Consider the following 27,952-nt stretch of genomic DNA (forward strand, 5'->3'; position numbering starts at 1 on the left):
GAAGATACCATAGAAACCATTGACTCAATAGTCAAAGAAAATGCAAAATGCAAAAAGCTTGTATCCCAGAACATGCAGAAAATCCAGGATACAATGAGAAGACCAAACCGAAGGATTATAGGTATAGATGAGAGTGAAGATTTACAACTGAAAGGGCCAGCAAATATCTTTAACAAAATTATGGAAGAAAACTTTCCCAACTTAAAGAGAGAGATGCCTATGAATATATAAGAAGCCTACAGAACTCCGAACAGACTGGATCTGAGCAGAAATACCTCTCGCCACATAATAATTAAAACCCGAAATACACTAAACAAAGAAAGAATATTAAAGGCAGTAAGAGAAAAAGGCCAAGTAACATATAAAGAAAGACCTGTCAGAATCACACTAGACTTCTCACCAGAGACCATGAAAGCTAGAAGATCCTGGGCAGATGTCATGCATACTCTAAGAGAACACAAATGTCAGCCAAGACTACTATACCCAGCAAAACTCTCAATCACAATAGATGGAGAAACCAAGACATTCCATGACAAAACCAAATTTACACAATGTCTTTCCACAAACCCAGCTCTACAAAGATTAATAGGAGGAAAACTCCAATACAAGGAGGGAAACTACACCCTGGAAAAAGTAAGATAGTAACCTTCCTTCATCGAACCCAAAAGAAGATAATCACTCAAATATAAAAATAACATCAAAAATGACAGGAAGTAATAATCTCTATTCCTTAATATATCTTAACATCAATGGACTCAATTCCCCAATAAAAAAACATAGACTAACAGACTGGATAAGGAAACAAGACCCTACATTTTGTTGCATACAAGAAACACACCTAAATGTCAAAGACAAAAACTACCTTAGAGTAAAAGGCTGGAAGACAACTTTACAAGCCAATGGTCTCGGGAAACGAGCCGGAGTATCCATTCTAATATCAGATAAAATTGACTTTCAACCTAAAGTCATCAAAAGAGACACTGAGGAACACTTCTTGATGGTCAAAGGAAAAATCCACCAAGAAGAACTTTCAATTCTGAACATCTATGCACCAAATGCAAGGGCACCCTCATTCGTAAAAGAAACTTTACTAAAGCTCAAAGCACACATTGCACCTAACACAATAATTGTGGGGGACTTCAACACTCCACTCTCCTCAATGGACCGATCAGGAAAACAGAAACTAAACAGGGACACAGTAAAACTAATTGAAGGTTTGGACCAATTGGATTTGACTGATATCTATAGAACATTTCACCCTAAAGCAAAAGAATATACCTTTTTCTCAGCACCTCATGGTACCTTCTCCAAAATCGACCATATAATTGGTCACAAGACAGACCTCAACAAATACAAGAAGATCGAACTACTCCCACGCCTCCTATCAGATCACTATGGTGTAAGACTGGTTTTCTTTTTTTTTTTTTTTTTTTTTTTTGTTTGTTTGTTTGTTTTGTTTTGGTTTTTTTTTTTTTGGTCTTTTTTTTTTATTTGATATTATTTATTTACATTTCAAATGATTTCCCCTTTTCTAGCCCCCCCCCCCACTCCCCGAAAGTCCCGCAAGCCCCCTTCTCTTCCCCTGTCCTCCCTCCCACCCCTTCCCTGTTCCCCGTTCTGGTTTTGCCAAATACTGTTTCACTGAGTCTTTCCAGAACCAGGGACCACTCCTGCTTTCTTCTTGTATCTCATTTGATGTGTGGATTATGTTTTGGGTATTCCAGTTTTCTAGGTTAATAACCACTTATTAGTGAGTGCATACCATGATTCACCTTTTGAGTCTGGGTTACCTCACTTAGTATGATGTTCTCTAGCTCCATCCATTTGCCTAAGAATTTCATGAATTCATTGTTTCTAATGGCTGAATAGTACTCCATTGTGTAGATATACCACATTTTTTGTATCCACTCTTCTGTTGAGGGATACCTGGGTTCTTTCCAGCATCTGGCAATTATAAATAGGGCTGCTATGAACATAGTAGAGCATGTATCCTTATTACATGGTGGGGAATCCTCTGGGTATATGCCCAGGAGTGGTATAGCAGGATCTTCTGGAAGTGAGGTGCCCAGTTTTCGGAGGAACCGCCAGACTGCTTTCCAGAGTGGTTGTACCAATTTGCAACCCCACCAGCAGTGGAGGAGTGTTCCTCTTTCTCCGCACCCTCTCCAACACCTGCTGTCTCTAATTGAAGCTTTGGACCAATTAGATTTAACTGATATATATAGAACATTCTATCCTAAAACAAAAGAATATACCTTTTTTTCAGCACCTCATGGTACCTTCTCCAAAATCGACCATATAATTGGTCACAAGACAGACCTCAACAAATATAAAAAGATAGAACTAATCCCATGCCTCCTATCTGATCACTATGGAATAAAAGTGGTCTTCAATAGCAACAGAAACAACAGAAAACCCACAAACACGTGGAGATTGAACAATACTCTACTCAATGACACCTTGGTCAAGGAAGAAATAAAGAAAGAAATTAAAGACTTTTTAGAACACAATGAAAATGAAAACACAACATACCCAAATCTATGGGACACAATGAAAGCAGTGCTAAGAGGAAAACTCATAGCCCTGAGTGCCTCCAAAAAGAAAATGGAGAGAGCATACATTACCAACTTAATGACACACCTGAAAGCCCTAGAACAAAAAGAAGCTATTTCACCCAGGAGGAGTAGAAGGCAGGAAATCATCAAACTCAGGGCCGAAATCAATCAAGTAGAAACAAAGAGAACCATACAAAAAATCAACAAAACTAGGAGCTGGTTCTTTGAGAAAATCAACAAGATAGATAAACCCTTAGCCAGACTGACCAAAGGGCACAGAGAAAGTATCCAAATTAACAAACTTAGAAATGAAAAGGGAGACATAACAACGGAAACTGAGGAAATCCAAAAAATCATCAGATCCTACTACAAGAGCCTGTACTCAACACAACTGGAGAATCTGGAGGAAATGGACAATTTCCTTGACAGATACCAAATACCAAAATTAAATCAGGACCAACTAGACCATCTAAACAGTCCCATAAAGCCTAAAGAAATAGAAGGAGTCATAGAAAGTCTTCCAACCAAAAAAAGCACAGGACCAGATGGTTTCAGTGCAGAATTCTACCAAACCTTCAAAGAAGAGTTAACACCAATACTCTTCAAACTATTCCACAAAATAGAAACAGAAGGAACACTACCCAATTCCTTCTACGAAGCCACAATTACGCTGATACCAAAGCCACACAAAGATCCAACAAAGAAAGAGAACTTCAGACCAATTTCCCTTATGAACATCGATGCAAAAATACTCAACAAAATTCTTGCCAACCGAATCCAAGAACACATCAAAACGATCATCCACCATGATCAAGTAGGCTTTATCCCGGGAATGCAGGGTTGGTTCAATATACGGAAATCCATCAATACAATCCACTACATAAACAAACTCAAAGAACAAAACCACATGGTCATTTCATTGGATGCTGAAAAAGCATTTGACAAAATTCAGCATCCTTTCATGCTTAAAGTCTTGGAGAGAACAGGAATTCAAGGCCCATACCTAAACATAGTAAAAGCAATATACAGCAAACCGGTAGCCAGCATCAAACTAAACGGAGAGAAACTTGAAGCAATCCCACTGAAATCAGGGACCAGACAAGGCTGCCCCCTTTCTCCTTATCTTTTCAATATTGTACTTGAGGTACTAGCTCGGGCAATTCGACAACATAAGGAGGTCAAAGGGATACAAATTGGAAAGGAGGAAGTCAAACTATCATTATTTGCAGACGACATGATCGTCTACCTAAGTGACCCAAAGAACTCCACTAGAGAGCTCCTACAGCTGATAAACAACTTCAGCAAAGTGGCAGGTTACAAAATCAACTCAAGCAAATCAGTGGCCTTCCTATACTCAAAGGATAAGCAGGCTGAGAAAGAAATTAGGGAAATGACCCCCTTCACAATAGCCACAAACAGTATAAAGTATCTTGGGGTGACTCTTACCAAACATGCGAAAGATCTGTATGACAAGAACTTCAAGACTCTGAAGAAGGAAATGGAAGAAGACCTCAAAAAATGGGAAAACCTCCCATGCTCATGGATCGGTAGAAGCAATATAGTTAAAATGGCCATTTTGCCTAAAGCACTATACAGATTCAATGCAATACCCATCAAAATCCCAACTCAATTCTTCACAGAGTTAGAAAGAGCAATTATCAAATTCATCTGGAACAACAAAAAACCCAGGATAGCTAAAACTATTCTCAGCAACAAAAGAAAATCTGGGGGAATCAGTATCCCTGACCTCAAGCAATACTACAGAGCAATAGTGTTAAAAACTGCATGGTATTGGTACAGTGACAGGCAGGAGGATCAATGGAACAGGATTGAAGATCCAGAAATGAACCCACACACCTATGGCCACTTGATCCTCGACAAAGAGGCTGAAAACATCCAATGGAAAAAAGATAGCCTTTTCAACAAATGGTGCTGGTTCAACTGGAGGTCAGCATGCAGAAGAATGCGAATTGATCCATCCTTGTCTCCTTGTACTAAGCTCAAATCCAAATGGATCAAGGACCTCCACATAAAGCCAGACACTCTGAAGCTAATAGAAAAGAAACTGGGGAAGACCCTTGAGGACATCGGTACAGGGAGAAAGTTTCTGAACAGAACACCAATAGCGTATGCTCTAAGAGCAAGAATTGACAAATGGGACCTCATAAGGTTACGGAGTTTCTGTAAGGCAAAGGACACCATCAAGAGGACAGATCGGCAACCAACAAATTGGGAAAAGATCTTCACCAATCCTACATCAGATAGAGGGCTAATATCCAATATATATAAAGAACTCAAGAAGTTAGACTCCAGAAAACCGAACAACCCTATTAAAAAATGGGGTACAGAGTTAAACAAAGAATTCTCACCTGAAGAACTTCGGATGGCGGAGAAGCATCTTAAAAAATGCTCCACTTCATTAGTCATTAGGGAAATGCAAATCAAAACAACCCTAAGATTTCATCTTACACCAGTCAGAATGGCTAAGATTAAAAGACTGGTTTTCAATAGCAACAAAAACAACAGAAAGCCCACATACACATGGAGGCTGAACAATACTCTACTCAATGACACCTTGGCCAAAGAAGAAATAAAGAAAGAAATCAGAGACTTTTTAGAATTTAATAAAAATGAAGGCACAACATACCAAAATCTTTGGGACACAATGAAAGCAGTGCTAAGAGGAAAACTCATAGCCCTGAGTGCCTCCAAAAAGAAAATGGAGAGAGCATATACCAGCAGCTTAATGACACACCTGAAAGCCCTGGAACAAAAAGAAGCTATTTCACCCAGGAGGAGTAGAAGACAGGAAATCATCAAACTCAGGGCTGAAATCAATCAAGAGGAAACAAAGAGAAAATCAACAAGATAGATAAACCCTTAGCCAGACTGACTAAAGGGCACAGAGAAAGTATCCAAATTAACAAAATTAGAAATGAAAAGGGAGATATTACAACAGAAACTGAGGAAATCCAAAAAATCATCAGATCCTACTACAAAAGCCTATACTTAACACAACTGGAGAATCTGGAGGAAATGGACAATTTCCTAGACAGATACCAAATACCAAAATTAAATCAGGACCAAATAGATCATCTAAACAGTCCCATAACTCCTAAAGAAATAGAAGGGGTCATAGAAAGTCTTCCAACCAAAAAAAGCACAGGACCAGATAGTTGCAGTGCAGAATTCTATCAGACCTTCAAAGAAGACCTAACACCAATACTCTTCAAACTATTCCACAAAATAGAAACAGAAGGAACCCTACCCAATTCCTTCTACAAAGCCACAATTACACTGATACCAAAACCACACAAAGATCCAACAAAGAAAGAAAACTTCAGACCAATCTCCCTTATGAACATCGATGCAAAAATACTCAATAAAATTCTTGCTAATCGAATCAAAGAACACATCAAAACGATCATCCACCATGATCAAGTAGGCTTTATTCCAGGGATGCAGGGTTGGTTCAATATACAGAAATCCATCAATACAATCCACTACATAAACAAACTCAAAGAAAAAAACCACATGGTCATTTCATTGGATGCTGAAAAAACATTTGACAAAATTCAGCATCCTTTCATGCTTAAAGACTTGGAAAGAACAGGAATTCAAGGCCCATACCTAAACATCGTTAAAGCAATATACAGCAAACCGGTAGCCAGCATCAAACTAAATGGAGAGAAACTTGAAGCAATCCCACTAAAATCAGGGACTAGACAGGGCTGCCCACTTTCTCCTTATCTTTTCAATATTGTACTTGAGGTACTAGCTCGGGCAATTAGACAACATAAGGAGGTCAAAGGGATACAAATTGGAAAGGAAGAAGTCAAACTATCATTATTTGCAGATGACATGATAGTCTACCTAAGTGACCCAAAAAACTCCACTAGAGAACTCCTACAGCTGATAAACAACTTCAGCAAAGTAGCAAGTTATAAAATCAACTCAAGCAAATCAGTGGCCTTCCTATACTCAAAGGATAAGCAGGCTGAGAAAGAAATTAGGGAAATGACCCCCTTCACAATAGCCACAAACAGTATAAAGTACCTTGGGGTGACTCTTACCAAACATGTGAAAGATCTGTATGACAAGAACTTCAAGACTCTGAAGAAGGAAATGGAAGAAGACCTCAAAAAATAGGAAAACCTCCCATGCTCATGGATCGGCAGGATCAATATAGTTAAAATGGCCATTTGGCCAAAAGCAATATACAGATTCAATGCAATACCCATCAAAATCCCAACTCAATTCTTCACAGAGTTAGAAAGAGCAATTCTCAAATTCATCTGGAATAACAAAAAACCCAGGATAGCTAAAACTATTCTCAGCAACAAAAGAAATTCTGGGGGAATCAGTATCCCTGACCTCAAGCAATACTACAGAGCATTAGTGTTAAAAACTGCATGGTATTGGTACAGTGACAGGCAGGAGGATCAATGGAACAGGATTGAAGATCCAGAAATGAACCTACACACCTATGGCCACTTGATCCTCGACAAAGAGGCTGAAAACATCCAATGGAAAAAAGATAGCCTTTTCAACAAATGGTGCTGGTTCAACTGGAGGTCAGCATGCAGAAGAATGCGAATTGATCCATCCTTGTCTCCTTGTACTAAGCTCAAATCCAAATGGATCAAGGACCTCCACATAAAGCCAGACACTCTGAAGCTAATAGAAAAGAAACTGGGGAAGACCCTTGAGGACATCGGTACAGGGAGAAAGTTTCTGAACAGAACACCAATAGTGTATGCTCTAAGAGCAAGAATTGACAAATGGGACCTCATAAGGTTACAGAGTTTCTGTAAGGCAAAGGACACCATCAAGAGGATAGATCGGCAACCAACAAATTGGGAAAAGATCTTCACCAATCCTACATCGGATAGAGGGCTAATATCCAATATATATAAAGAACTCAAGAAGTTAGACTCCAGAAAACCGAACAACCCTATTAAAAAATGGGGTACAGAGTTAAACAAAGAATTCTCACCTGAAGAACTTCGGATGGCGGAGAAGCATCTTAAAAAATGCTCAACTTCATTAGTCATTAGGGAAATGCAAATCAAAACAACCCTAAGATTTCATCTTACACCAGTCAGAATGGCTAAGATTAAAAATTCAGGAGACAGCAGGTGTTGGAGAGGGTGTGGAGAAAGAGGAACACTCCTCCACTGCTGGTGGGGTTGCAAATTTGTACAACCACTCTGGAAAGCAGTCTGGCGGTTCCTCTGAAAACTGGGCACCTCACTTCCAGAAGATCCTGCTATACCACTCCTGGGCATATACCCAGAGGATTCCCCACCATGTAATAAGGATACATGCTCTACTATGTTCATAGCAGCCCTATTTATAATTGCCAGATGCTGGAAAGAACCCAGGTATCCCTCAACAGAAGAGTGGATGCAAAAAATGTGGTATATCTACACAATGGAGTACTATTCAGCCATTAGAAACAATGAATTCATGAAATTCTTAGGCAAATGGATGGAGCTAGAGAACATCATACTAAGTGAGGTAACCCAGACTCAAAAGGTGAATCATGGTATGCACTCACTAATAAGTGGTTATTAACCTAGAAAACTGGAATACCCAAAACATAATCCACACATCAAATGAGATACAAGAAGAAAGCAGGAGTGGTCCCTGGTTCTGGAAAGACTCAGTGAAACAGTATTTGGCAAAACCAGAACGGGGAACTGGGAAGGGGTGGGAGGGAGGACAGGGGAAGAGAAGGGGGCTTACGGGACTTTCGGGGAGTGGGGGGGGCTAGAAAAGGGGAAATCATTTGAAATGTAAATAAATTATATCGAATGAAAAAAAATAACAATAAAAAAAAAAAAGAAGAAAGGAGGAGTGGCCCCTTGTTCTGAAAAGACTCAGTGAAGCAGTATAGAGCAAAATCAGAACAGGGAAGTGGGAAGGGTTGGGTGGGAAAACAGGGGGAGGGAAGGGGACTGATGGGACTTTCGGGGAGTAGGGGCCAGAAAAGGCGAAATCATTTGAAATGTAAATAAATATATCAATAAATTTTAAAAAAAAGAAAGAAATGCAGGGGAACATGAATAAGCTAGAAACCCACATAGTGGAAACACAAAAATCACTTAAAAAATTCAGGAGAATAAGGCTCAAGAGATAGAAGCCAATAAAGAAGAAATACACACACACACACACCCACACACACACACACAAAAAAAAAACTTAAAGAAATGCAGGAGAAAGTGAGTCAAACAGTAGAAGTCATGAAAGAGGAAACATAAAAACCTCTTAAAGAATTACAGAACACAAACAACCAAGTGAAGGAGCTAAGCAAAACCATCCAGGATCTAAAATCAGAAGTAGAAACAACTAAGAAATCACCAAGGGAGACAACTTTGGAGATAGAAAACCTTGAGAAAAAAATCAGGGGCCATAGATGTAAACATCAAGAACAGAATACAAGAGATGGAAGAAAAAATCTCAGATGCCAAAAGTACCATAGAAACCATTGACTCAACAGTCAAAGAAAATGCAAAATGCAAAAAGCTTGTATCCTAGAACATCCTGGAAATCCAGGACACAATGAAAAGACCAAACCTAAGGATTATAGGTATAGATGAGAGTGAAGATTTACAGCTGAAAGGGCCAGCAAATATCTTCAATAAAATTATGGAAGAAAACTTTCCCAACTTAAAGAGAGATATGCCCATGAATATACAAGAAGCCTACAGAACTCCAGACAGACTGGACCTGAGCAGAAATACCTCCCGTCACATAATAATCAAAACCCCAAATGTACTAAGCAAAGAAAGAATATTAAAGGCAGTAAGAGAAAAAGGCCAAGTAACATATAAAGGAAGACCTATCAGAATCACACCAGACTTCTCACCAGAGACCATGAAAGCTAGAAGATCCTGGACAGATCGCATGCAGACTCTAAGAGAACACAAATGTTAGCCAAGACTATTATACCCAGCAAAACTCAATCACAATAGATGGAAAAACCAAGATATTCCATGACAAAACCAAATTTACACAATATCTTCTACAAACCCAGCTCTACAAAGAATAATAGGAGAAAAACTCCAATACAAGGAGGGAAACGACACCCTGGAAAAAGCAAGATAGTTACCTTCTTTTATCAAACCCAAAAGAAGATAACCACTCAAATATAAAAATAACATCAAAAATGAGAGGAAGTAATAATCATTACTCCTTAATATCTCTTAACGTCAATGGACTCAACTCCCCAATAAAAAGACATAGACTAACAGACTGGATAAGGAAACAGGACCCTACATTTTGCTGCATACAGGAAACACACCTAAATATCAAAGACAAAAACTACCTTAGAGTAAAAGGCTGGAAGACAATTTTACAAACCAATGGTCTCAGGAAACGAATGGAGTATCCATTCTACTATCAGATAAAATCGACTTTCAACCTAAAGTCATCCAAAGAGACACCGAGGGACACTTCTTGCTGGTCAAAGGAAAAATCCACCAAGAAGAACTTTCAGTTCTGAACATCTATGCACCAAATGCAAGGGCACCCTCATTCGTAAAAGAAACTCTACTAAAGCTCAAAGCGCACATTTCACCCAACACAATAATTGTGGGTGACTTCAACACTCCACTCTCCTCAATGGACTGATCAGGAAAACAGACACTAAACAGGGACACAATAAAACTAATTGAAGCTTTGGACCAATTGGACTTGACTGATATTTATAGAACATTTCACCCTGAAACAAAAGAATATATCTTTTTCTCAGCATCTCATGGTATCTTCTCCAAAATCGACATATAATTGGTCACAAGACAGTCCTCAACAAATATAAAAAGATCGAACTAATTCCATGCCTCCTATCAGATCACTATGGAATAAGAGTGGTTTTCAATAGCAACAAAAACAACAGAAAGCGCACATACACATGGAGGCTGAACAAAAATCTACTCAATGACACCTTGGCCAAAGAAGAAATATAGAAATAAATCAAAGACTTTTTAGAATTTAATGAAAATGAAGGCACAGCATACCCAAATCTATGGGACACAATGAAAGCAGTGCTAAGAAGAAAACTCATTGCCCTGAGTGCCTCCAAAAAGAAAATGGAGAGAGCATTCACTAGCAGCTTAACAACACACCTGAAAGCCCTGGAACAAAAAGAAGCCAATTCCCCCAGGAGGAGTAGAAGACAGGAAATCATCAAACTCAGGGCTGAAATCAGTCAAGTGGAAACAAAGAGAACCATACAAAGAATCAATGAATCCAGAAGCTGTTTTTTTTTTTTTTTGAGAAAATCAACAAGATAAATAGACCCTTAGCTGGACTGACCAAAGGGCAGAGAGAAAGTATCCAAATTAACAAAATTAGAAATGAGAAAGGGGACATAACAACAAAAACTGAGGAAATTCAAAAAAATCATCAGATCCTACTACAATAGCCTATACTCAACACAACTGGAGAATCTGGAGGAAATGGACAATTTCCTTGACAGATACCAAATACCAAAATTAAATCAGGACCAAATAGATCATCTAAACAGTCCCATAACCCCTAAAGAAATAGAAGGGGTCATAGAAAGCCTTCCAACCAAAAAAAGCACAGGACCAGATGGCTTCAGTGCAGAATTCTATCAGACCTTCAAAGAAGACCTAACACCAATACTCTTCAAACTATTCCACAAAATAGAAACAGAAGGAACACTACCCAATTCCTTCTACGAAGCCACAATTACGCTAATACCAAAACCACACAAAGATCCAACAAAGAAAGAGAACGTCAGACCAATTTCCCTTATGAACATTGATGCAAAAATACTCATTAAAATTCTTGCCAACCAAATCCAAGAACACATAAAAAACGATCATCCACCATAATCAAGTAGGCTTTATTCCAGGGATGCAGGGTTGGTTCAATATACAGAAATCCATCAATGCAATCCACTACATAAACAAACTCAAAGAAAAAAACCACATGGTCATCTCATTGGATGCTGAAAAAGCATTTGACAAAATTCAGCATCCTTTCATGCTTAAAGTCTTGGAAAGAACAGGAATTCAAGGCCCATACCTAAACATCATTAAAGCAATATACAGCAAACCGGTAGCCAGCATCAAACTAAATGGAGAGAAACTTGAAGCAATCCCACTAAAATCAGGGACTAGACAGGGCTTCCCCCTTTCTCCTTATCTTTTCAATGTGGTACTTGAGGTACTAGCTCTGGCAATTAGACAACATAAAAAGGTCAAAGGGATACAAATTGGAAAGGAAGAAGTCAAACTATCATTATTTGCAGATGATAGGATAGTCTACCTAAGTGACCCAAAAAACTCCACTAGAGAACTCCTACAGCTGATAAACAACTTCAGCAAAGTGGTAGGTTATAAAATCAACTCAAGCAAATCAGTAGCCTTCCTATACTCAAAGGATAAGCAGGCTGAGAAAGAAATTAGGGAAATGACCCCCTTCACAATAGCCACAAACAGTATAAAGTACCTTGGGGTGACTCTTACTAAACAGGTGAAAGATCTGTATGACAAGAACTTCAAGACTCTGAAGAAGGAAATAGAGGAAGACCTCAAAAAATGGAAAAATCTCCCATGCTCATGGATCAGCAGGATTAATATAGTTAAAATGGCCATTTTGCCAAAAGCAATATACAGATTCAATGCAATACCCATCAAAATCCCAACTCAATTCTTCATAGAGTTAGAAAGAGCAATTCTCAAATTCATCTGGGATAAGAAAAAAACCCAGGATAGCTAAAACTATTCTCAACAACAAAAGAAATTCTGGGGGAATCAGTATCCCTGACCCCAAGCAATATTGCTGAGAAATAGTGTTAAAAACTGCAAGGTATTGGTATAGTGACAGGCAGGCTGGTCAATGGAACAGGATTGAAGATCAAGAAATGAACCCACACACCTATGGCCACTTGATCCTCGACAAAGGGGCTGAAAATATCCAATGGAAAAAATATAGCCTTTTCAACAAATGGTGCAGGTTCAACTGGAGGTCAGCATGCAGAAGAATGCGAATTGATCCATCCTTGTCTCCTTGTACTAAGCTCAACTCCAAATGGATCAAGGACCTCCATATAAAGCCAGACACTCTGAAGCTAATAGAAAAGAAACTGGGGAAGACCCTTGAGGACATCTGTACAGGGGGAAAGTTTCTGAACAGAACAGCAATAGCATATGCTTTAAGATCAAGAATTGACAAATGGGACCTCATAAAATTACAAAGTTTCTGTAAAGCAAAGGACACCATCAAAAGGACAAATCGGCAACCAACAAATTGGGAAAAGATCTTCACCAACCCTACATCAGATAGAGGGCTAATATCCAATATATACAAAGAACTCAAGAAGTTAGACCCCAGAAAACCAAATAACCCTATTAAAAATGGGGTACAGAGTTAAACAAAGAATTCTCACCTGAAGAACTTCGGATGGCGGAGAAACATCTTAAAAAATTCTCAACTTCACTAGTCATCAGGGAAATGCAAATCAAAACAACCCTGAGATTTCACCTTACACCAGTCAGAATGGCTAAGATTAAAAACTCAGGAGACAGCAGCTGCTGGCAAGGATGTGGAGAAAGAGGAACACTCCTCCACTGCTGGTGGGGTTGCAAATTAGTACAACTACTCTGGAAATCGGTCTGGCGGTTCCTCAGAAAACTGGGCATGTCACTTCCAAAATATCCTGTTATACCACTCCTGGGCATATACCCAGAGGATTCCCCAGCATGTAATAAGGATATATGCTCCACTATGTTTATAGCAGCCCTATTTATAATAGCCAGAAGCTAGAAAGAACCCAGGTATCCCTCAACAGAAGAATGGATGCAAAAAATGTGGTATATATACACAATGGAGTACTATTCAGCTATTAGAAACAATCAATTCATGAAATTCTTAGGCAAATGGATGGAGCTGGAGAACATCATACTAAGTGAGGTAACCCAGTCTCAAAAGATCAGTCACGGTATGCACTCACTAATAAGTGGATATTAGCCTGGAAAACTGGAATACTCAAAACATAATCAACACATCACATGAGGTTCAAGAAGAATGGAGGAGTGGCCCCTGGTTCAGTGTAGCAGTATAAGACAAAACCAGAACGGGGAAGTCGGAAGGGATGGGTGGGAGAACAGGGGGAGGGAAGGGGGCTTATGTGACTTTTGGGGAGTTGGGGACCAGAAAAGGGGAAATCATTTGAAATGTAAATAAAAAATATATTGAATAAAATTAAAAAATAAAAAAATAAAAAAAAGAAAATATGTTATAAGTAAATTTTTAAGTTTGGGGCCATTAGAGCTCTCTCTCTCCTCCCTCTCTCTCTCTTTCCCTCCCTCCCTTCCTCCTTCTCCCTCTCTCCATGTATGTGCTTAAAATATATCTTGTTTGTATATGATAAATGGAATAAGCCAATTTTAATTAGCTTTATTGGTCAAATAAAATTTTTACTTTTTTTTTATAGCAAGCAGACAAGGCAATTTTTTAGTTACTGTGTTTCTGGTTAGTATGCAAAGTACGGGTCTTCATCTCAGCTCCTCAGTGTGTGCCCATGACTAGTTTGCTCTCGGTCCTTCCCCTCACCATTGTCCCCCAAGCCTCTTACCCCTCTGGCTGCTTCTCTTCACTTTCTGCAGTGAGTCCTGGTTCTGCTTTACTCCTGAATTCCAGTGCCTTCTCATTCCCCACCTTCTTAGGGGTCACCCCTCCCCCTACGGTCTCCTTGTTTCGTGACCTACTTTTATCCATATGCACACACACACACACACACTCACACACACACACACACACACTGTACAAATACACACAGAGAGATAAATGATTTTAAAGCTGGGTTCCACATAGAAGAGAAAATAGAATCTTTGGTTGACATTTACCTCCTTAAAGATTGTTATCTGAATGTGATTGTTTTACTTAAACTGCTTAATGGTAGATTCTTTGTGAGTTTTAACACTGAAGTTGTTTCAGAAATGCATGTATCCACCCATGGTTTGTTTATTGGGATTAGTAAAACCATAAACATATATACACACCTATAAATAACATATGGACTCCAGAGGCTTCAAATTAATTTACAAAGAAATTTTACAAAGAATCAATTATTCATTCGCAAACAGAGCCAGTGTAAAACATGGGGGGGGGGGGCACCAGAGGCTTTGGGAAATATTAAAGAAAAAACAGAAGCAGGATGCACCCTCCTCATAGTAACAAGTGCTAATGGATATTTGTTTCAATCTGTCTGTGGGGCTCAGGTACTAGTTTTCCCTCTGCCAATCCTGCACTGGGCCCGTGGGAACAGTAGGTTTAGTGTCTGTGGTGCAAATGTAAAGGAGAATATTAAATGGTAAGCTGTGGGTAATTATCACAAAAGATACCACATATTTTAGGTTTCTTTTATTTTAGGTTTTTTAGGAATAAAATATTCCTTTAATAGTATAAAATTACCCCCACATTGACAGGGTCAGATGTGGCTTCCAGATTTTTAAACAGTCAGGTACTAAGGAGAAAAGAATTTTAAAATGAACGTTTTAAGAAAAGCATATTCAAAGTGTTGGAGCCTGCTTGACAACAACATGAAACTATAACTCAGGCAAGTTTCCCAAAATTGGATTAGACAGTATTTTATTTCGTGTGAGTTTGATTTTTTTTCTTTCTTTTTTTTTTTTTTTTTAGTGGGAGAACAATGGCCGCTGGGCGTTTTCTCGCCTGACCTGTCCACTGAGCAGATGCAGGGAGGAACTTAGAGATCAAACCCCAGACTTCTCCGACCTCCTCTGTGCTTCTCAGTTTCTAAGAAGCAATGACTTAGAGGCTCCTATTTCCCAGAATGCTTGCTTACCCACTGGGTACTCTGAAGTACTTAGAAGACTCTCAGCCCTCTCCCTACTTTCTTTTATGAGAATACTGAATGGGAGCTGTGCTTTACTTCTTTGCTGACTAAATAACGTATTTTTCCTCCCCCACTTAAGCCCTCCAAGCTGCCTACAAACTAGGGAAAGGCTATAGTCTGTGGCTTTACCGCCGTCCTTCTGATCCTGCTGGAATCAGTCATGGTACAAATCAACAGTCGGTGTCCGTGGTGAGAGGATCTCCCTGCTCAGGAGGAGTTTCAGTGCCTTTCTAAACCACCGATAGGAGAAGACATAGATGATGGGGTTACAGGCTGAATTGAAATAAGCAAACCAGATAAAGATGTCAAAGACCAGGGGTGGGGTAATGAAGTTAAGAAGGCTGTCCGCCAGCGTGTCGACGGTGAAGGGAAGCCAGCACACAAGGTAGATGCCCACGGCAATGCCCAGCGTCTTGGCAGCTTTTCTTTCCCGCTTGACAGCCCCAGCCAAGCTTTGGCTCAGAGTTCTGATCTGCTGAGCCTGCCTGGAAGCGACCACGAAGATCTTCAGGTACAAGCTGATCATGATGAGGCAGGGGACAAAAAAGGCGGGGAAGTTTAACCACCCCCAGAACTTATTGAACAACAGCTGGCAGCTGCCCACACAAGGCATCTCTTCTAGCCACTGGCTGAGCGCTCTCTCTACCACGTCCGTGTAGAGAAAGAAGGCGGTGTAGGCTGCTGGTATCCCCCAGCCTGCCAGGATGTAGCGGAGGGCTGTCCTGACTGTGAACTTGGAGGGGTAGAGCAGGGGGTCACAGATGGCACAATGACGATCGATGGAAATAAAACAGAGATGGAAGATGGAGGTGAGGCAGAACAGAGTGTCCAGGTAGGTGTGCAGACGGCACAGGAAGTCTCCAAAGAACCAGCAGCTCTCCACGGAGCGGACGGTGCTCAGGGGCAGCACCAGCAGACCCAGCAGCATGTCTGCCAGCGCCAGAGAGAGCAGCAGGAAGTTGGTGGGCGTGTGGAGCACTTTAAAGTAGGACACTGCAAACACCACAAACAAATTCCCCAGGACTGTGATCAGCACACCTAGTGCGCAGGCTACGTAGATGATGACCTGGATGGCCAGTGGGTGCACTGTCCTGGGGCACGACCCATTCACCTGGTAGCAGAACGCTGCAGGCTGCTCTCCAGAGCCCGCGAGGAGGACGGCTCTCATTTATAGGTTCTGTTCTTCAGCTTTCTCTGGGAACTGGTCACCTTTTCGACAATAATAATAATATTGTAATAATAATCATAATAATAGTAATAATGATGATGTAATAATAATAATAATAATAATACTTTTTCTCAATCACAGAATGATACGAAGAGAAAAGTGAAGGGTGATTGAAATAATCGATCCCTGAGTACTGGATCAAATATACCCTGAAAATCAAGGGCAACACTGAAGTAGAGGGACAGAGCCAACTCTGCTAGACAGTCTGTCACACGAAGCTCTTTTAAAACTACTGCAGAGGACTGGAGAGATGGCTCAGAGTGTAAGAGCACTGACTGCTCTTCCAAAGGTCATGAGTTCAAATCCCAGCACATAGTGGCTCACAACCATCCGTAAAGAGATCTGATGCCCTCATCTGGTGTCTGTGTACTTACATATAATAAATAAATAAATCTTTAAAAAAAAAACCACTTTCTTTAAAAATAAATAAATAAATAAAAATACTGCAGACAATATCCTTAAAAGAAGAAAAGAAGGATGTAGGCTAAATGTTTCTTCAAAAAAAGTGTGTCTTAGAATTCGGTATAAAAATAATAAAGCATTCTCCTTCTCGATAAGGCTCTTGCCAAATGCAAAGTGAGATTTAAAGTTCTGAGTCTGAACCCAAGTGACAAATGACAACTGTGAACAAATTGATTCTTGAGAGAGAATAGCTAATCTTCTCCTTCAATAATTAAGTAAATTGGCAAAAAGTTAGTAAAGTTTTAAATTTTATCAATTCATCCCCAAAGAAGAATTCCACAGACAAATAAATAAAAAGACAAATTTCTCCTTAATGTTATTTTTTTTTGCATAGCACATTTTTAAATATAATGCACAGGATAAAACCCTCTGAGATGAGAAAATACCTATCCAACACTAACCTGTAGGCTATGAAACTAGTGATACGAAGGAACTGAGGATACAGCTGAATCTGAATGTATATAGAGCACTTTCCCAGTGTCCCAAAGCCCTGGGCTTGATCTCTGTCTGCATATAAACTGGCCGTGGTAGCACACACCTGTAATCTCAGCACTTGGGGCATGAAGGTAGGAGAATCCTGAGTCCAGGACCAACCTTGGCCCCTCAGCAAGTTCAAAACTAGTCTGCGATACATCAGACCTGTCTGAGAGGGAGAAAGAGAGGGGGGGAGAGAGAGAGAAGAAGGAAGGAAGGGAGAGAGAGGGAGAGGGAGAGGGAGGGGAGAAGGAGAAGTAGGAGAAGAAAAAGGAAGGAAGGAAGAAAGGAAGAAAGGAAGGAAAGAAAAAAGGAAGGAAAGAAGGAAAAGAAAAAAGAAAAAGTTTAAAGATAAACTGAGGTTTCCAGACTACTTACTCAGGCAGAAAATAGTCACCCCATAAAACAAGTGCCTGTCCCAGGTATACACAGACGTGCAGGGGACTTCTCTAGCCACAAACGTGACAGGCAGGAGGTCAGGGGAGATTTTATATTCTCAGAAGAACCGGCTCTGGCCATGTGAGTTGATACACACCAACAGTGTAAGGGTGCCAAGGGACCCAGCTCGCCCGCTCACAAATCTCCATTGTTTCTTTTCCTTTCCAATAATGGCGGTTAATTAGAACTGCAATTTAAATGCATTGAGATTTTAGATTCTTTATACTCCTGTGTTTGGGGCTAGTCACAAAGTTATTCCTTTGTAGACAATTACAATTAATTTATAATATGCTTTACTGAATTTCAGAGGGGTTTTTGAAAGTTTCATAAAGCCTTTCTGCTCCAGGAGTCCCTTTGTTCATTTCTACTGACCTGAGAAACAGCCCTGATTAATTACCTGAACAGAGGTGCTGTACACCTGGAAACCCCTCAGTCTGGAAGATTGAGGCCAGTCTGAACAGTAAGAACACAAATAAATAAAAAGAAGTAAATTCTTAACTTCTCTGAAGGTCGGCATGACAGAGAGACTATTTGAAGCTATTCTACAGAAAAAGCCTAGGACTCTAAAGAAACTTACTGAGCAGTATTAGAAACAGCCAGATAATAAGGTTTTAAGAATTCATTCTCTTTTCTTTTACTGAAAATGGATTTTCCCCCTCTGTACATCCTGATTATGATTTCTCTTCCTCCCATTTCTCCCCTTCCCCTTCTTTTCCCATCAGGATCCATTTCCTTTCTGCCTCACATTAGAAAACAAACCGGCTTCTAAAGGATAATAATGAAATACCATAAGATAAAACAAAAACTAACATATCAGAATTGGACAGAGACTCACTCCTTCGCACACTCAAGTCTCCATTATAGCACTGAACTGGAAGCCATAGTATACAGATGGTGGACCTGGTGTGGACCGTGCATGTACTCTGTTTTCCTCCTCTGTGAGTTCACATGAGCTTTGATCAGGTTAATTTAGAGGGCCTTGTTCTCCCCGTGTCCTCCATTGCCTCTGGCTTGTACACTCTTTCAGCCCCTTCCAGAGGCTTCCATTATCCTTGGGTGGAGGGATTTCTCATTTAGGGGTGACAATACCAGATGTGATTATGGACTACAAAACAGGCCACGTTTAGTAGTGCCTCAGATGCTAAATCCAGTAAGCAGGAAGGTCTGGTAAGCCATAGAACACAAATAGAGAGAGTTAAATCTTCTTTAAATATCACTTCTAACACTTGAGCCCTGCGGTCTTGGGGTTGTGAACAAGAAGTTCTAATCCACTGTGTTTAAAATATTTGGAAAATTAAATTAAATGCATTGTATCACTGTCCTAGGGCATAGTAGGTGATCAAAAATTTATTTTCTCTTGCTACTTTGCATACTCCCTACATTTATTCTATGAGGAATTTGCTTAAGTTTCTTCTTCGTGTGACTTTTGGAGTACTTTTTTTTTACATATTCACTTTCCATCCCTTTCACTGTTCCTCTTCTTCCTGCCCCCCCCCCACAATCCTTCCCACAGCCTCCCTCCCCTTCTCCTCTGAGAGAGTGGGGGCCCCTGGATATCCCCCACCCTGGCACATCGAGTCTCTGTGAGGCTAGGCACTTCCTCTCCTACTGAGGCCAGACAAGGCAGCCCAGCTAGAAGACACATCCCACAGACAGGCAACAGCTTTTAGGATAGGACTGCTCCAGTTGTTTGGGACCCACCTGAAGGCCAAGCTGCACATCTGCATATGTGCCAGGAGGCCCATATATGTTCTTTGCTTGGTGGTACGGTACTTTTTGTTCTTAAGAAACTTACGTTTTATTGCAGCATGCTGGCAAATGTCATCAACATGGTCAACTTTCTGATGTCTTTCAAATGTGCCCACTGCATTTTGCCTCCTCTGTACTGTATACATTGTTACATAATTATTCCTTGATTCCAATAGACTGGGCTACAAGCCCTACTCATATTTTTTTAACGATTCTTTGTTCTTCTTACATAGGACTTGTATATTTTGATTGTATATTCTTGTCTTTTTCAGGGTACACATCAAATCTTCATGAACAGGGAACTGAGCTTAAAGTCTCTCCCAGTACCTGGTGTACATCAGCCACACAAGGAAATGTGGGTCCAATGTAATGGGATATGGACTAGCTCACATGGTGAGAATTCTGTGAATAGCACTCAGCAGTGAAGTTTTTACTCCACCACTCAGGCACCATTGTGAGATCACAATGCACAACTCAGCTTAGAAGTTTGCTGCTGCTGCTGCTGCCGCTGCTGCCACTACTGCTGCCACTAGTTGCTGCCACTGCTGCTGCTGCTGCTATGGGAAAGCCGTGTTGGCTGTAAGGGTCCACAAGCCTTCACAGGTGGCACATTAAAGATGTGATGGTTTGTATATGCTCTGCCCAGGGAGTGGCATTATTAGAAGATGTGACCCTGTTGCGGTAGATGTGTCACTGTGTCTGTGACCTTGAAGACCCTCATCCTAACTGCCTGGAAGCCAGTATTCTACTAGCAGCCTTTAGATGAAGAGGTAGAACTCTCAGCTCCTCCTGCACCATGCCTGCCTGGGTGCTGTCATGCTTCCTCCTTGATGATTTTGGACTGAACCTCTGAACCTGTAAGCCAGCCCCAGTTAAATGCTGTCCTTACAAGAGTTGCTTTGGTCATGGTATCTCTTCACAGCAGTAAACCCTATCTAAGACAAAGGGTTTCAAAGGTACAGAAGGATGGCAGTGAGACATGGGGAAGAACAGGAGACCGTGGTTAGGATTTGTACTATAACTTTACTTGACTGTGCTCTGTGGAACTACTGTTGGTGGTAGACCTTCATCTTGCTGTGGCCAGTGTCACCTCCCACATCATTTTCTTTTCCTGCCATGTCTCCTCCTTATGTGAGTTCATTGAAGATTTTCTTAAGTCCTTTCTAGAACAAGGTGTAGGGGTAGCTAGTGATCATGAATTCTTGAAGCAGCAGTAATAATTCAAGGACTGTATCTCAGAAAGATGACCATACAAATATGAACTGTGTATAGACTACAGATCACTGCGAATAGTAACAATGACTGGAAATAACCTGCGGGTCTCAGAGGATGGATTAAGCAAACACCATTAAAAATTACACTGTAGTATAATTCCTGCAACAATGTATCTTTCCATCACTAAACCTAATTACATAGTATGTCCCCACCAATGCAACAATGGCAGGAATGTTAGGTAACCAGCCACTTTCTGATTGGATTTGAGGACTGCTCCACAGGAGGGAATGTATATATGTTACTATAAACCTGATCAAAAGCCCATGGCTGGAGAAAATGTAGGCCCTAAGGATGAACTTACTGCTGTCCTTTTGCTGAATGGTCACGTTGTCCAACTGCATTTTGTAGACTTATTGTCGTTCCCAAGGGTTTGTGTTGCTCTGAGCTTGGTTAGAGAAGCGTTTTTAAGCAGCCAGTGAAGGTGCAGAGTCAGAACTGGTCACAGCACTGAGACTAAAGGACTGACTGTGGTTTTGTGTTCAACTCTAAATTGGAATTCCTGTAACATCTGCTCACTGTGTGTCTTAGTCAGGGTTTCTATTCCTGCACAAACATCATGACCAAGAAGAAAGATGGGGAGGAAAGGGTTTATTCTGATTACACTTCCACACAGCTGTTCATCACCAAAGGAAGTCAGGACTGGAACTCAAGCAGGTCAGGAAGCAGGAGCTGATGCAGAGGCCATGGAGGGATGTTTCTTACTGGCTTGCTTCCCCTGGCTTGCTCAGCTTGCTCTCTTATAGAACCCAAGAACACCAGCCCAGGAATGGCACCACCCACAAGGGGCCCTCCCCACTTGATCACTAATTGAGAAAATGCCCCACAGCTGGATCTCATGGAGGCACTTCCCCAACTGAAGCTCCTTTCTCTGTGATAATTGCAGCTGACACACAAAACCAGCCAGTACACCCTGGTTCGTGGAATATCATGGAAGGTGGGGGTCAGGACATAAGAGGCAGAGAATGGGAGGAGTGCTGTGAATACTGTCTTCTGGACATGACTTAACCATTGTATTCATGATCTCGTACCAACTGAAGTTGCCTATGTGAGACATGTGCAAGACCAAACCTGTCAATATTCCAGCATAAACAAGAGAGGGACTCATGGGGCCCCATTTCAAGATTAATAGTTAATTGTAGCTAATGGCTCCTGAGGTAAAAGTAGGAATTTTCTTCAGTAGTAGCCACTGGTAAGTTGCCCATCCCAGAGCAACCCTTATGAATGCATTCCAAGTCAAACTTAGTAGATCATTTTTTAAAATAGAAGAGAGACTTGGTGGAGAGAAAAAAGGTAGGAGAGGCATGAAAGAAGAAAAGGGTAGTAATATGGTCAAAATATACTCTATTTTATACATTAAAGTGTCAAGGAATAAATAAAAACTTCTTTAAAACTTGATACAGTTTTACAATTACTGGCCAATATGTTCATGACCTTGTTAGTAAAAATGATGGCTAATCTTCAGTCTTAATTTGATAGAAATGAGAAACACCTAGGCGATTAAGAAAATACACCTGGGAGGTATTTACAGAAGTAATTACATCATTGGGACTCTGACCTAATAATAAATGACTTAACCTCTTCCTTGAGTTGTACTGGATGGATTTAGTGGGAGGAAAATGTGGGAAGTGAGCCTTCTCGCCAGCTACTTTTGTAAAGAAAATCTCTCCCATTGAAGTAAGAATCCATAAAGTTTTAAAAGAAAAATGGTTAGTAATGATAAGAAATTATTGCGTGTGTCTTAATTGTGAGGCCATTGGTCCCATTAAGCAGGAAGACTGTTGCTGGGTTTGTATACAGGATAGAAACTAAAGGTTTACAAAGGCAAAGGGATTACTCAAGATTAAAGGGATTAGTCCAAGATTACTCAGAAGGAACTGGCCGAGCCAGTGTGGCCTGTCCTGCTCTCTAACTGTGCCTTCTTCATTAACTTGTCCTTTGCAAAATGGCAGAAGCCTTGAATGACCACTACTCCATGTCTGCAACAAATCCATCCCCTCTACTCATGAACAGATCCTACTGTGTGCCCCAGACCCTTCCTAGGTGAACAAGAGCGGGGAGAGACATCACAGGGAAGAATATAATTTTATTATGTTTTTTATATAATGGCAGGTAATGACTATGGGCATAAAAGACAAGTTACATAACAGGAGATTCAAGTCTCATTTCACGGTCTGCTGTTCCCTTCTCTCATCTTTTCTCATTTCCTTGCTTTGCTCTCTGAGATAGTGGGGATTTAAGAATAAGCTTTATCTTACCAGAACTGAACCTTCAGCAGCCTACACCTCAGAGCAGTGGGGTGGTGATCTAGACAATAATACTAAGATGTTTCCATGAGCTGGACCTCAAAATTCTCCCAAGTGTAGACCACTACAGGGATTGCTTCAGAACCCCATCTTGTGTTTTCCTCCCTTCTCTCTCCATAAGCAAGTGTGTTCCCCCTCAGAAGATCATTTCAGAGCTCACATGTGGTGAGACACTGAAGCAGCTAGCACAGGTTCTGTGGAGGAGCTTCCCCAACCTGGGAATAGGCCCGAGTGAGAATAATATCACATATTATCTTCACACCAAATAACTTGGTTTTTAATCTTCATTCATATATCCATCTAGGAAAGAATCACAGCTAGTTTGTAATAGAGATACAGACCTTTTGTTTAGCACCCAAGAGGCTGAGGCAGGAGGATTGAGACACAGACCAGCCTGAGCTACACAGATCCTAAATATCTTCGTGGCGTATAGAGAAAAATGTGGAAATGTAGTAGTTGAAATTTCTTCGCATTTAAAGGCTTCCAACTCACCTAATGGATGCAGTTCCCTAGCAGGTTGCATGCGGGGCTACCCAACTCTTGACTCACTCCCTTGCAGCTCAGCCTGTCTTCACTGGCTGGCTGAACCGACTCTTCACCAGCACCGTCTGCTGTTCCCTTCTCTCATCTTCTTTCCTGTGACAAGCCATGCTGTGGCAGCTTCAGCTGGAAACTGCACCTCCCAAAGTCTCATTCTGGACATGATCCCAAGTTAAAGGATCACATACAGGATGCTCTCGACACTCAAGAGGACTTTAAAGATCAAGGCAAGCGGTGGCCATCATTCTGCACTTACGCATAAGTTGATACGATGCTGAAGAGAAGGAACTGAGGGACTACAGCTTAGCAGCACCCCCTCCTGACAGCTGGCACTGCAAGGCACCAGTGGCCCTGGGTTTGACATAAAACTCATGAGCCTGGGCTGCAAAGCACTAGGTATCCACAGATGGTGACCTACCACTCTCTTTACAGCTCATGTTGCAGTCCCACTTCAGTGCCTGCCAGCCCCCTACCCCCCACCCCCCATGCACCCACCCCCACACCATCCTGCTTCCTCAAAGGGTCATGAGATAGCCCAGTGGGCTTTCTCTGATGCTCTAGTTACCTTCCCTAACATTTATCCCAATTCTAATAGAGATGCTGCCTCTCTTACTGAACTTGGTATGTCTCCTTGAGTTACAAAGTCCACAGTCTCCACTCTATTTAAATGAGGCTAAGTGTTCCCCCTCGATGCTCTCAAAGCTTCTTATGTCTGGATTACTCATTTACACGACCCTTCAGTCCTGGGGAGTGACACTTCCTCCCCCTATGGGGTGGTGGCCTCTTGAAAATGGGATTTGTCTCACCTCTGGAAAATGAACACACAGGGCAGCAAGAGCAAACAGAGATCAGACAAATGTTTATTAACCCAAATGCATTTTGGTTCAGAGCCAAGGGTCGATGGAAGTCACCAGCTTCCTGGATTAATGGTTGCTCTGTCCAGCCTAGAGCATCCGAGAAAGAGAGCTGAGGGGTGTGTGGTGGGATGTTTCATTCCTGCGTGAGCTGCCTCAGGAAGAGTGGACCAGAAGGACAGTTCAGTTAACATTCTCAGACACTTTTGTAAACTGTAGAATTCCTTAACATAAGGAATGATTTTGACCTCAGTAGACTTCCACCAGCTCCTTCGTTTTCCTTTATTTGTAGAAAATGCTGACCTGTGAGAAGACCATGGACCCCAGGTCTTGGGATTGTCACAGGTTGTGTGTCCTTTCGAGCTTTTGAGGCTTGATAGAGAAAATGAGTTTGTGATGAACGAATGCCACCCACCCCATGCAGTCGCTCAGATTCAGCAGTGCAAAGGGCCTCGTTAAGCTCCCAGAAGGAAGGAGGCCAACCCTTGAGAGGATTCCTAGGCTGTGCCTGCAATTAATTACAAGGAGGCATCTTGTGCCTTCAAAACTTGGCCCAGGGTTCAGCCCTGAGGTACTCTCCTGCTTCTTTGGCTCTTTGAAAACAAAGAACACCACAGCCTCTGTATGCTGCCACCAGATTTCAGGGTAAAGACTATCCAAAGGATTAAATGACTTCAGCCACAAGACATAAACTGTGGCCAAGCCCTTCAAAATCAAACTTTCACTTCAAATATTTTCCTGTAATAGTAAAAATAATTCACAGAACTTTCTCGATACCTTTGAGGGTACTCTATTCAGATGAGCAAATCCTGACCTCTGAAAGAAGAACATGCAAGTCAAGAGATCAAGATGGGAACAGAAATGTTCCCTTGGAGGTCTATTTACAGAAGAGTAAGTGGCCAGTATAGATGTTGGGCCCAGGTTAGATTCAGAGATGCAAACAGGCTCCTAAAGGCTCACTTAAGATTTGTAAAATGCCAAGGTCACAATATCTTACAGCAGATTGTGACAACATTTGGCCAAGTGACTAGATAAGGAGAATCTACTTAATCAAGTATTCTGATATTCCTGCTAGAATTGCAAAAGGAGAAAACAAGACAGTGAGGGACAAAATTTAATGAAATACATGTATGAGATGAGGAAGGACATGGAAAAATGACATTTAGTGAAACAATGATGTCCCAAAAGTATGGGAAGAGAAAATAGCTCAATTTTGCAAATAAAGTTCAATCTTGATTAAGAATTAGTGTACACACACAACACAACACACAACACAGACACATACTCCCACCCCACCTACCCCCACCCACATACATGTCAGTACATATGCTCACAGGATAGATAGATAAATAGATAGATAGATAGATAGATAGATAGATAGATAGATAGATAGATAGACAGTAAAGATGTGTGTCAGAAGAAAAAAAGAAAACATTTTCCTAAAACTCTTCTTTTTTCATTACTGAGCATTCAATGATATTATAAATCCTTTAGCAATTCCTCTCTAGTGGAGAGTTAAATCTGAAAGTATCAGTAGCTGTTTGCTTCACTTTACCTGCTCTTGTTCCATATTCCTCAGTTCAGGCTTCTGATGGGCTCACGCTCCTTCTCAACCCCCTATAAAAACAGTAATGGACTCAACAGAGATTTGGATAAATTCAGCTGCACTACACGGCCAACTGTGATTGTAGAGGGTCTCTATGCTTCCTCTTCTGATGTTCCAAGTTCAGATGAGGATAGTCATTAAATCTAAGCCAAAGTAGTTAAAACACCAAACCTCATATTTCAAGACTCACCAGCCTTTGGAGGAAGTTGGTTTTGTTTCCTCCATCGTTCACATGAGTGCCTTATGTAGCACCCAGAAATAAACTACTCTGTGAGGTTTGGCACACACCACTACCAGCCACAGCAGCAGCAGCAACAACACCACCAACAGCAGCAGCAGCAAAGCTCACTAGATCTAGTGCTTTCTCAGGTTGCCATTGTGTCTGCTGGAAATTTGTTCTTGTCTAACCAGCCCATCCCTTTTTCCCCGGAGAGAAAGGGCATCCAAGATCCTTTCTTTAAAAAGAATCTTGGCTAAAGGGGGTCATTCCCTAAGAATGTGCAGGATGCAGGCTTGAGGTAGAAGAGTCAGAGCGGAAGATCGCTCCTGTAGCTATCATTTTCAGGGCCTTTCGAAACCAAGGGTAGAACATGCCATATATGATGGGATTGAAAGTGGAATTAAAATAACCGAGCCAGAGGAAAACATTATACAAATCTTCAGGGGTTGTAAAATCAATGAAAGGGTCTGTGATTGTCAAGATGAAAAAGGGTAGCCAACACAACACAAATACTCCCATGACTATGCTTAAAGTCTTGGTGGCCTTGCTTTCTTTTCTGGATGTGACCTTCATTTTGCTTTCCGAAAGGGCCTGTTTTGTCCCAGGACCTGTACCAATCTGCCTGGCATGTTTCCGGGCAACTGTGAAAATGTGTATGTAAATCCCCACCATGACTGTCCCAGGCAGAAAGAAAGCTATGAAGGAAGCCAGCACTCCCCAGAGCTTGTTAAATATCAACACACACAAACCCGTACAGTCAATGGCTGCAACAAAATCCTCAGCACCGATCAAATTTAATTCTGAGAATACCAAGCCAAAGGCAAAAAAGATGGGAACAGACCAACTGATAAGTAGAAAGATCCCTATGACCCCCGTGGTGATTTGGGTGACATAATGCAAAGGGTCACAGACGGCATAGTGACGGTCAACCGAGATGAAGCAGAGATGGAAAATGGATGTGGTACAGAGCATGATGTCACAGCAGCTGTGAACTTTGCAAAAGAGGTCTCCGAAGTACCAACAGGACTCGATGGACCGGATCATACTGAAGGGCATGACCACACAGCTCAGCAGGAAGTCTGTGGTAGCCATGGAGAGAATAAGGAAGTTGGTTGGGGAGTGGAGCTGCTTGAAATGGGCGATAGAGATGATCACAACCATGTTCCCCAGCATGGTCATCACTATCGCCGCGATCATGATGAGGTACATGGCACAGACAACAAGCGTAGGCCTCGCCTTCCTCGGGCAAGAATTGTTTGCAGCAGCAAAGCAAAACTGTACTTCTGTGGAGTTCCAGAGGTCAGGTAAATTCATTATCTTTGTCTTGTGGGTACTCTTGAGTCCTTTTCAAAA

The 27,952-nt window shown here is 41.2% G+C and overlaps 2 protein-coding genes across 2 annotated transcripts; both read right to left on the reverse strand.

The window, feature by feature from the left end:
* Window positions 1-15,604: 15,604 nt before the first annotated feature.
* On the reverse strand, window positions 15,605-16,618 carry Taar5 (trace amine associated receptor 5). The gene has a single exon (XM_052169232.1). The coding sequence runs from the start codon at window positions 16,616-16,618 to the stop codon at window positions 15,605-15,607; it is 1,014 nt and encodes a 337-aa protein (XP_052025192.1).
* Window positions 16,619-26,869: 10,251 nt separating this feature from the next.
* Window positions 26,870-27,913, reverse strand: LOC127674245 (trace amine-associated receptor 4). The gene has a single exon (XM_052170056.1). The coding sequence runs from the start codon at window positions 27,911-27,913 to the stop codon at window positions 26,870-26,872; it is 1,044 nt and encodes a 347-aa protein (XP_052026016.1).
* Window positions 27,914-27,952: the final 39 nt, after the last annotated feature.

This window comes from Apodemus sylvaticus, chromosome 23 (assembly GCF_947179515.1).
Source record: "Apodemus sylvaticus chromosome 23, mApoSyl1.1, whole genome shotgun sequence".
Classification (NCBI taxonomy): domain Eukaryota; kingdom Metazoa; phylum Chordata; class Mammalia; order Rodentia; family Muridae; genus Apodemus; species Apodemus sylvaticus.

What these genes read in the sequence shown, in the direction of transcription:
- LOC127674245 (XM_052170056.1), bottom strand. Translation starts at nt 27,913, where the DNA reads ATGAATTTACCTGACCTCTGGAACTCCACAGAAGTACAGTTTTGCTTT.
- Taar5 (XM_052169232.1), bottom strand. Translation starts at nt 16,618, where the DNA reads ATGAGAGCCGTCCTCCTCGCGGGCTCTGGAGAGCAGCCTGCAGCGTTC.